Raw genomic sequence first — 11,240 nt, forward strand, 5'->3', positions numbered from 1 at the left:
TCTATTTAGTCAAATTATGAAAAAGTGATAGCAACAAGTTGCATTCTATTCTATTCTATTTAGTCAAATTATGAAACAGTTATAGCAACAAGTTACACTCTATTCTATTCTATTTAGTCCAATCATGAAAAAGTGATAGCAACTAGATGCATTCTATTCTATTCTATTCTATTATCCCTATATACATCTAATGCATATTCCTAGTCTTGTGGAGAATGTTTTCTCTGTTCAAATTATTCCAAATAATTTTTTTAATAATTTCTTTCTTTATTTTAATATTAAATAATATTACAATTTATATTAAAATACATATAAAGTAACATTAAAAAATAGTATTAAATAAAAGTATTAAAATGTTAATAAACATATAAATATCTTTAAATATTAAAAATATCAAAATAAAACATTGTTTCGTAAAAAACGTGCTCTTCCTCTGAAACAACTTTTCTCCAGTAGTTTTAACCTGCAAATAAAGACCAGTTTTCAGCATTCCCAATGTATAAAACAAAGTCCCATTCTATATTTTTTCTACTTCATTTTTACTAAGAAAAGATGTTTTGCTCTGAAATATGTCACATTATGGAAGTAAAATGGGTTATGAATGCGTTTAAGCTGGTTTATCAATAGCTCCTTCCACACTTCACCTACATGGCAAACACAAGTCATTAAAAACTTCATAACTTGATTTTTATATATAATTAAAGCACGTTCTGTCACATGAAAGCTCAATCTCAGCTCAGCGCCCTGCGTTCGGGGGTCAAACTGATTCCAGTGTAGAAGAAAAGGACAAGATTCTGTTTACACAGCGTTCAAGACAAGCCTCGAGAAGATACTGAGAGCCGGTGGCACAAGGTTTCTCGCTGACCCATTTTAAGCCAATTAGCGCTTTACACTGATTATTTCTGGAATATGTCAGTGATAACAGCACTTCCAGCAAGCACAGACTATAACAGATGTGAAAGAATAAAAGGAGCGTCAATACAAACCCCATTTACCCAATAAATGCCAGCTTTTCACTCTAATTTATATCTTTACATCAGCAAAACCAGGTCACAATATACAGTCACCTTTGCCCAAGAAATGTTGCACAAAGGAAAGGGTTCTTTTTCTGCGCTTAGCGTCAGGAAATGAGATTGAGCGGATTGAATCAGGTGCTTAAACAAATCCCAGTGTTTTCTGAATGCGGCTTTTATGGGACTGATAGCGTACTTGTTGAATTGCTCGGCGAAGATGAGGTTGGTGGAGGTGCCGGTGATGGTGATGAGGCCGCCGATGGTGGCTGCGTACGTGATGCTCAGAGACAGGCACTTGCAGATCATGTGGTCTCTATTGGTGGGGTACAGCGAATCCCGCCGGATCTTGGGTTTCCTTGGCGGCGCAGGGATGCTGATTGGAGCCTGTTTGGGAACAATTGGGAAAAATGATTTTAGAAATATAAGCAGCAGATTGCGCTGAGTTATTGTCAGCTAGCTGATGGTCTCACCTCGGGCAGATATCCGTTTGATTCTTTATAAAACTCTGGACCGAAACCAGGCTTTAATGTCAGACCATTCAACTCCTAGAGTATGAAAAACACATTTAAACAAATGGCCTTAATTGACCAAAAACTGTGTTCGTAAGCCATATCTATATCTCTTATATATATATATATATATATATATATATATATATATATATATATATATATATATATATATAATCATCTAAATGTTCCTAAAAGAAGATGTATTTACCTGGGAATCAATCACAAATAGTCTGACTTGTTTTCAGACAATGCATCTTAAAAATCTCTCAAGAAATTTCAGAGTGACATTCCCAAATTTTAAAAGTGACAAGAGTTCATATTAAACAACTGATTGCATGAATCAAGCAATTTACTCTTTTTAGAAAAATATCTAAAGTATATTATATTTTATGACAGTAAACATATGTTCTCTGTGCCTTGTTTACATTCACATATATTATAAATACAAAAAAATAGCATGCTTACTATCACTTACATAAATAGTTTAAATAAATCATTTCAAGGCGGTGTTATTTTAGTATTACTGAGATACTATTATAGTTTTTGCTAATATTTTTAATTAGATTTTATTTGTATATACTTTCTGTGAATTTTAATGAAAGTTTTAGTAATTCATTGTGTACATTTTTGTCATTTTTTCTTTAAATATGTCAATATCATTTTTATTTAATTTGAATTATTTTAGTACATCAAGTTATACTTAATGAAAATGAGAAAAGTTGCTTTGGCAATTAAGTTATTTATATTTTATTTTATTTCAGTTAACAATTATTTTATTTCATGTAATGGAATTGTTTTAAATGCTTTCGTTTTAGTAAACTATAATAAACTTATATATATATATATATATTATATTTATTTATTTTTTTTTCAGTTTTTTTTTTCAGTTGCAAAGCATAAACCCCCTTTATTTCTTGTTTTCTTTCTAATAATTTTGCAGGGTTGATAAACGATCAAATTTAGTCTTACCTCACTCAATATACGGACTTGATGTTTTTCACTGCAAAACAAAGAGAAACTGCAATGAATAGGCTTGTTTAACAGATGTAGTTTAATCCAGCTGACTGTATCTTACTTGAGTTTGCGGTCCAGCAGCTCAAGTTGATTCTTGCTTGACTCTTGGCTTTCCTCTTTGTCTGTCAAAGAACAAAACAATTCAAAAACACAGCTAATAATAACCATAATGCACGCAAAGCTTCTGAGACGGATGCTCTGACTGACCGCTCTCCTCGTCCTGCGTGTCTACGGTCAGCGAGTCTTCGAGGGAGTCAGCGATGCCGGTGCAGATGAGCTGCTGCAGCACGGCTTCAGCGATGGGCATCACCATGGCCGTGGTGGACGTGTTGCTCAGCCACATGGAGAGAAACACCGTGCAGCACATGAAGCCCAACACCAGCCTACAACACAAGCAGAACACATGCAGCTCACAGAGTCTGTCTGCAGCAGTGCGTGTGGTTCACACCTGCTGAATACATACATGCCAGGTTTGGCCCCGGCGATCATGACCATCCGCAGAGCGATGCGTTTATGCAGGTTCCACTTCTCAATGGAGGCGGCCAGACAGATCACCCCCATCAGCAGCAGCGTGGTGTCCTTAAAATACTCAGAGGCCACCTGCAAACACACAGGGCTCTAAACGTTTCTGAAATGCTAGGACAAAACCTTCTTAAAGTCATGTTTATGAAATGTTCTTATAACTTGAATAATATTTCAGATACGTTCTTATAACATTAAGAGAAAACATTCTAAGATCAACATTCTTGGATCATTTAAAAAAACATTCTAATCAAATCTGGACATTGGAACGTTCTAAGAATGTTTAGAAACGTTCAGATAATGTTATATTTTGAGCAAAAATAAAGTTAGTAGGATGTTGCAAAAACATTTTTGTAACCTTTAATGTTCTAATTATGACAAGAAAACGTTTTTAGAATATTAAATGTTATGTTTTGGGTAAAAATAAACATTAGAATGTTGTAAGAAACTTTTTTTTGTAACCTTTAAATAATGTTCTAATCATGACAAGAAAACTGGATATTTTAATGTTCTTAGAATATATAAATAAATAAAAAACCATTTAAAATAATGTTATCCTTTGGGTAAACAAGTTAGTAGAACATTGCAAGAAACTTTTTTGTAACCTTTAAATAACATTCTAATCATGACAAGAAAGCTCAATATTTTAATGTTCTTAGAATTAGGGCTGGGTTTTGACACAAATTTCACAATTCGATTCGATTCTCATTCACAAGCTTCCGATTCGATTACCAATTCAATTCAATATCGATTATTTTGGATGTATATCAGGTACAGTACTTGCCAAATTTTCTCAAGGAAAAAAAAATGCTGTAAAATATACATGAGAGTCATTTGGTACTACATTACTATAGTATTGAAAGTTAAAATTGACTGATTTGTAAGCTATAGCCTACAACTGCTAAAATTACACTTAATGAAGTTTTTAAAATAATAAAGTTACAATTACATAATAACATTTTTACTTCAATTCGTTTTATTTTATATAAACATTTAAATGGTGGCTGTCATAAAAAATTGATGGATTTATTCAAACAGAAATTAAACATAAGAACAGTAAAAATTATAATGAATATGTTATATCCTCCTGAGAACCAGAAATAAAAAACTTTGTGAATTTAGTATTTTTTCATGTCACTACGTTGTTTAGAGCATAAGAAAAAAATGGTAAAATAACATTTTTGAAAAATTATATTTTATTCATAAGTTATGATATGTCCTCTGTAGAGGACACCAGGACTCAGTTTTTCTAAAAATAAAATGACAAGAGTAGACATGAAAAGGAAAAAACAATGGGAATTTTTTGTTAATCGCCAATCAAATTTTAGGTTTCAGGATTTTTTTATGACTAACTTTGTTTAAGGATGGTTCTCAACTATGTTATAAAATATATAACAATATGATTTGATATACCATTTTGCTTTATGCAATATGTGTGTAAAAATTCCATAAACTGGTTTTCCCATTAAGCACAATGTTATCTATACACTGTATCTAATTTGCATATTAAAGTGCTGTTGGGACAGCATGTTGAAAAAAGAAGTGTAATAATGGGAGTAGTCATTGGCCAGATTTTCATAATAATATCTAATATTTCATAAAAATATTGATATATAATTTGTTTTCCTATTCAATTCTTTTGTCTCCCAAAATGTGTAATAAACATGCTTTCAGTCCTGGTGTCCTCTACAGTGGACATGTATGAAATGATGTCCTGTTTCGTAACAGAAGGTCATATTTTGATTTGAAACCCCATAACATTTTCCTGAGATGGTGATTTATGACAAACAATTTGAAAATGAATCAGATTTAAATTATAATTACAAAATATTATCATATTTCCATAAGGATGTACAATTGTATCACTAAATTAATGTCAGCCATTTTTAAAAACCAAGGAGAGGGAGTGGTCATGGTGAAACAGCCAATAATTTTGCATCTCTGGAAAGCCCTGAATGTGGTCTGTACGGGACATCCAGACTTAAAACTGTGACATGTGAGGTCTCAGAGAAATTCACTAAAATATAATGTCCACTACAGAGGCAAAAACTCCATAGCTGGGTCTCAGGAGGATATTGTGCATATATTTCGCAAAATGCCCCTCTCTACAGTTTATTTTTCTAACTAGTAATGAGTTTATGGTCACCGAATATGTTTGTTTCTGAGGTAAATGTGACGTTACGTGACATTGTTTACAAGACTTTATATTGACGTCTTTGCGTGGACGAAACACTGATTGAGAGATTACATGAGACAGGATACGGCTTGTAAAGATGTACTCTTTCTTTTAACTTAGCTTCGGATGTTTAGTCATGTTTATTTTGTGCTGAAACTGGTATTAACATGGAGGAGATTATCAGTTCACGTGTGCCTCGCGCTGCTGCATCTGTTGAACTGAGGCGCTACAGCGATCTGTCACTCCACATTAAACAGAGCCAAAACAGCATTTATTGTTTGAATACTGCAATACAATGGATGGACAGAATTTGAAATCTGAGACTTTGCTTCATATTAAAAGCACAATGCTTATTGCGATTTATTGGATGGGAAGTGCCCTTCAATGTTCCGTCCGTTAACTGAAAACAGGCTAGAATAATCGATTCTTGGGATTTAAGAATCGATATCGTTCCGTAAAAAAGAGAATCGATCAATATCGTGATATCGATATTTTTAACCCAGCCCTACTTAGAATGCTAAAAAAAACAAAACATTCAAATAGCATTATATTTTGGGTGAAGATAAAGTTATTAGAATGTTTTAACAAAAAAATTTTACCTTTAAATAACATTGTAATCAAAACAAGACAACTGGATATTAGAAACATTTTAAAACAATGCTCCCACAACGTTTTTATAACCTAAATTTGTTACCTAGGATGGCTCTCACTTGAACTTACGAAAATGCTTATAAGTACACTGTCAGTATGACAGAAAATGCATTGTTGTTTATGGGAACTCTGAGCTTTTATTGCAATCCCCTCTGACTTATTTTCTGACCTCTGCCCACCACACACAGTTAAAGCCTTTAACTATCACTGAGCTAAAGAGCTGCAACATCATTTCAACCCTGCAAAAAACACTAGCATAAATTACGCTGTTTTTTTGTGTGTTTTTTTTTATTTACACTACCATTCAATGCTCTTGAAACATCACCTACAGAAGCCTCATACCCTTAGGCTCAAAAGCTCATGAATATAACCAGGTCAGATATTTACCCCAGAAAACAGGTTATATATTATATAAACCAGCTGTAGAAGCAACGAAAAGTCCTGCTATTTATGTATGTTAATTAAACATTTAACCTACAGTGGCATAAATTACGCTGTTTTTTTTGTGTGTTTTTTTATTTACACTACCATTCAATGCTCTTAAAACATCACCTACAGAAGCATCATACCCTTAGGCTCAAAAGCTCATGAATATAACCAGGTCAGATATTTACCCCAGAAAACAGGTTATATATTATATAAACCAGCTGTAGAAGCAACGCAAAGTCCTGCTATTTATGTATGTTAATTAAACATTTAACCTACAGTATTCCAGTTCTTTCCTGTTGCACGAAACATCCTACTGTACACAGTGAAAGAGCAAAGAGAGGTTTCTTACCTCACTGGACTTGAGGACCCCGAACAGCGGGTAGAGGAAGGCCGGGACGAGCGCAGCGGCTCCCAGCGGCACGGCTTCAGATACCCAGTACACCGCTGTCACGATCAGGACATACGCACACGATGATTCCTACAGACACAGAACATGTTTCATAACGTGACCTAAACACTTCCTTGATTCGGGATGGAATTATATTAGGCAATGCTGAAGGTCAAACTTAATTAAAACTTAATTTTAATTAAAACCAAATTGTTAAGGCCATGTTGCAATATATGCATACATTATGCATCATTAATGTGTGTGTGTGTGTATAGAAAAGCAATATTGCAATATACAGCCAAATGCAGTATTAAAGTATATTGTATAATGCATAATGTATTATATTTATATAAACGATACATATATATATAATTACAATTTTCATTTTATTTAAATTAAACATTTTTAAAAAGGTTAACAGAATTTTGAGTCATGTTTATGACTTGCCACAGCATGATTTTTGTACTGTCTGCACTGTTTTGTACTATGTGTACATCCAAGAAATTGTTAACAAGCCATTTTAAATGTATTATAAACTGGGTGACTATATGAAATATAGCAAGATCTGTTTTGAGGAAATAATTTGTATTTATGCAGTTGATCAGTTATAAAATCTTCTTAAATAAGATAAAGAGCTGATTACATGCACATCTACAAACATAAACAAGAGATTTGCATGTACAGTGCAGGAGGAAATCATTACTTTAAACAAATTATGACTTTAATTATGAGCAATGTATGTTCTCAAAGCATGTGCGTCAGTCCGCAAATCAGGACAAAAATCCAAATCCAGATTGCCCTGCCAAATATGTGGACCTGGGCACACAACACTTCACGTGAGTCCAGCAAACAACAAACACAAATATGATGTTAGCACATGTGAATCACCTCAGCCCTGTGAAGTCTGCATGCGGAGCTTAGGCTGACTTAAAGAGCATTTGTCAGGTGACTCATATTTCATAATTAATCAGATTTTATAAGAGGCCGAGCAAAGCAAAGTTAATACATGCTCACACATTCCAGACATTATAAATACATCAGGCTAATGAGGAGGATACAGAGAGGCGCTGATCTGTGGCCAGTTTTATGATTATTGATAGAAATCCGCCTACAGATATTTTTATTTTTCAATTATTTGAGAATTTTCAGTAAATATTACATAAGGACTCATTTGAATTTTCTGAACATCTGATTTGCTTTTTTAGTGTTATTTCTTCATACACTGAAAAACACTTTCAGTCAGAAATTGCTAATAAATTTCACCCCAAAAAAAACAAATACAAAGCAACGAGACTGCAAACATGAAATTTTGCAGTAAAAAGGCTAAAATTGTATTTTCTTGTAAAATGTACTCATAATAATAAATAATTTTTACACTGTATTTCATTGTAACATTTTGCAATAAGGTTCCATTTGTTTACATTATATAACTATATTAGTTACCATGAACTAACAATGAAAAATGCATTTATTAATATTAGTTTACGCTAATTCTAACATTTACTAATTAATACTAACTATTAAAATCAAAAGGTTTACCTGCTAATATTATTTAATAGACCTAGCATGAACGGTTGTATTTTATTAACATTAACAAATATGAATAAATACTTTTTAAAAAATCACTGTAAAAATTATTTTTCAAATAAAACAAAGATCATCAGAATACGTTTTGCAAGAAAGCACTATTTCAGAATTTCTATTCCAAATTTCACGTTTAACTCAATGTGTTACTTGCCGTTTCTTTGTAATTATTTGTGAAATTTACTAGCCATTTCTGAGTGAAAAATTGTTTCCGCACCAACTTTTTGTATGCACACTGTAAACATGATTTTTCAAAATAGTAAATCAAACAAATATTACTAATAGTACAGTTTACAAGAAGATACCATTTGAGTTTTTCAGCTTCAAAACTGGCCTGTTCTTAGTAATTGCAGTGTTTGTGATGTTTACTAGCAATTTCTACATGAAAATTTGTTTATTTTTAGTGCATGTAAGGTAATGCATTACTAATGCTGACTAATGGGACCTTATTGTAAAGTGTTACCATTTTACACATGACATTTATAAAGCATTATTAAAACTACTTTAACTCCGCGGACCCGGATACGGGTCCAAAATCGCGTTTTAGTTTTTTAGTAAGCACTAATTTAGCATGGGCACAGTCGTCTGTTTTTTGGCCTTTCTTCTGTCTCTCAGCACTCTCGCCAAAGCTGATTATCCCTCAGCGTGCTCCTGTGTTCAGAAACTCCAGCCAGCAGCTTTCTGCTTTCTCATTACCGCCCAACTGTGCTGAAGGCCGTCAGTTATGTGGCACGCTGCAGATTAAGCCTCTATTGGCACATTGCTTTTTGTTCTGCTCTAATCTCATCATTGCTCAAGAAACCAGTCCATCAGATCCAGCTGATTTCTGTTAGAAGGTCCGATGGGGCATTGATGATAAAGGAAACTGATGATAATTGATCATTAGATGATTACACATCAAGCAACTTTATTTGGAAACGCACTTAAAACGACACGGTTCTGTTTCGACATCAACACGAGCTTCACCGCAGGACTCACACACACATTGCATTCATTAGCCTACATAATTGTTTTGTGTGAATAATTGCTTTCAGTCGGCGGGTGAGATGGGATTAGTGAACTATTGTGAACTAACCCCTTTATTTCTGACTCTGTCAGAGAGAGATAAGTAGACCTGTGCAAGGTTCTTAAACATGTTTTGGAATTGCAAAAAAAGCTGTCAAGGCAGAAGACAATGACGTTTCCTGATCTGTGCGCTGTTTCCACATCTGCTGTTTAGATCAATTTGAATCATGTGTCTCATTTCATTATAATGTGTGTGGCTTTGGGAAAAAAAGCATCTCCCAAATGCATGATACTATATTGAAATTGTGAATAATTATCAGAAAATACTATTTCAGTCTTTCTACTTTTCAAAATTAAGCATTAAACTTAATGTTCTTCTTGCCCTTTCTTTGTAATTATTTGTGAAAATTTCTAAACCTTTTTTGTTGTTGTTGTTGTAAGGAATTGGATACTTCAGCAGTAAGATTTTAGGCGAAGTTAGTTATATTTATGTTAGTTTAGGTCATTTTTATTTATGTATAAGTGTATTTCTTAGATCCTGTCACCACTTCATTCATTCATTCATTCATGCATTTAGCTAGTTAACATATTTGCTTTCACAACTGAAATGGCCCTGCAGTGTGAAAAATTAATTACAAGTACAAATAATCCATGCATAAACTGCACCTATTACAAAAATGTTTTATATAAATTATAGTAATGTCACGACAGTGTCACCACAGGACACTACAAAAAAAATCTGCTACATGCATAAATGCATTGTGATTTCTGGCCAGTTTTTAGTAAGAAATCTGCCTATATCTATATATTTTTATTTTTCCATTTTTAGAGAATTTCGAGTAAATATATGAAATAGGCTCAAATAAGCGCAATGCCTCTCTGCAGGCTTTGCTAATGTTGGACTGAATCTGAGATCCCATTTGATACACAAACAAACAACATCTGTAAAACCTGCAGATGTTTCAAACAAGCAATTCCCGTCAGAACATCGGCGCACTCGCACCATCATGGCTCTGATACAGCGCATCTGGAAAACGACCAATCAGGTGAGAGGTCGCGACGGCTCCTCGAGTAACCCCAGGAGGCCATAATCAATTCATAATTAGCCATATTATAATTATAATGTTTAAGACATATAATTGAACCTGTCTGTCTGCCTGTAAAACAGCGTTTCATTTATGTCTGCACACATTTTCCACGTATATAAAGATTCCTTGCGGAATAAACTAATCAAAATGATAATTTAATAATTAATTAATAATAAAAATTTATTTAAAATCTACTTAAAAGCACGTAAACAGTGATAAAGTTTAAATAAAATGCATTTAAACGCACAATGTAGTGCACATGCCCAAAAGTATGCAGCGCGTAAAAGCGCGCTGTGCGATCGTGGAAATGACTGATGAGGATCTACTTACACTGCACGGGTGGATGAGAGGCAGAGGCAGCAGCGATAAAGGAATCATCACCACGAGAATGAGTTTCCGAGCCGTCCATATTTTTTTGATCAAGTCCATTCTGGCACCTTCCAGCCTCATGGGAGAACGCTTTGTTCAATTCAGCTCTGAGAAGTCCAAGAAGTTGTCTTGTATTTTCTTTTTCTGACTTTTTATTAACCTCTTCTTGTCCTGCTTCCCTTTTCGTGCGTTTTACGCGCTGCGCGTCTTCTCAGGAAAGCTTGCATGGATTGAGAGCGCAACTTTTCTCTTTGGTTCCTGTTTGAATGATGGCTGTAGTCCTTCTAGTCCATCCAGGAGTGACTGCAGGCCCTCTTCTAGGATTTCAGGGTGTATTGATGAAAAGGACACCGATGGCTCTTCTGTGTCTCCACCTGTAAATGCGTCTATCTCTGATTCGCCACGCTTTCAATTTTTTTTTACACTGTAAAATGTCACCAATTGCGCTTAAGCATGCATGAACCGTCCTCTTGATGAACTTGTTTTCCG

The 11,240-nt window shown here is 34.0% G+C and overlaps 1 protein-coding gene across 1 annotated transcript in view; it reads right to left on the bottom strand.

Moving 5' to 3' along the window:
• slc13a4 (solute carrier family 13 member 4) overlaps positions 1–11,240 on the bottom strand; it is a 17,491-nt gene extending 6,251 nt beyond the window's left edge. The window contains exons 1-8 of the mRNA XM_016270432.1: positions 10,713–11,240; positions 6,667–6,795; positions 3,003–3,139; positions 2,747–2,922; positions 2,601–2,661; positions 2,495–2,525; positions 1,484–1,558; positions 1,210–1,397 (exon numbers count right to left, since the gene is read on the bottom strand). Coding sequence (XP_016125918.1) covers positions 1,210–1,397; positions 1,484–1,558; positions 2,495–2,525; positions 2,601–2,661; positions 2,747–2,922; positions 3,003–3,139; positions 6,667–6,795; positions 10,713–10,832 — 917 coding nt within the window. The 5' untranslated portion in view covers positions 10,833–11,240. The remainder of the gene's footprint in view (positions 1–1,209; positions 1,398–1,483; positions 1,559–2,494; positions 2,526–2,600; positions 2,662–2,746; positions 2,923–3,002; positions 3,140–6,666; positions 6,796–10,712) is intronic.

Source organism: Sinocyclocheilus grahami, unplaced genomic scaffold (assembly GCF_001515645.1).
Source record: "Sinocyclocheilus grahami isolate Dianchi unplaced genomic scaffold, SAMN03320097.WGS_v1.1 scaffold56.1, whole genome shotgun sequence".
NCBI classification, from domain to species: domain Eukaryota; kingdom Metazoa; phylum Chordata; class Actinopteri; order Cypriniformes; family Cyprinidae; genus Sinocyclocheilus; species Sinocyclocheilus grahami.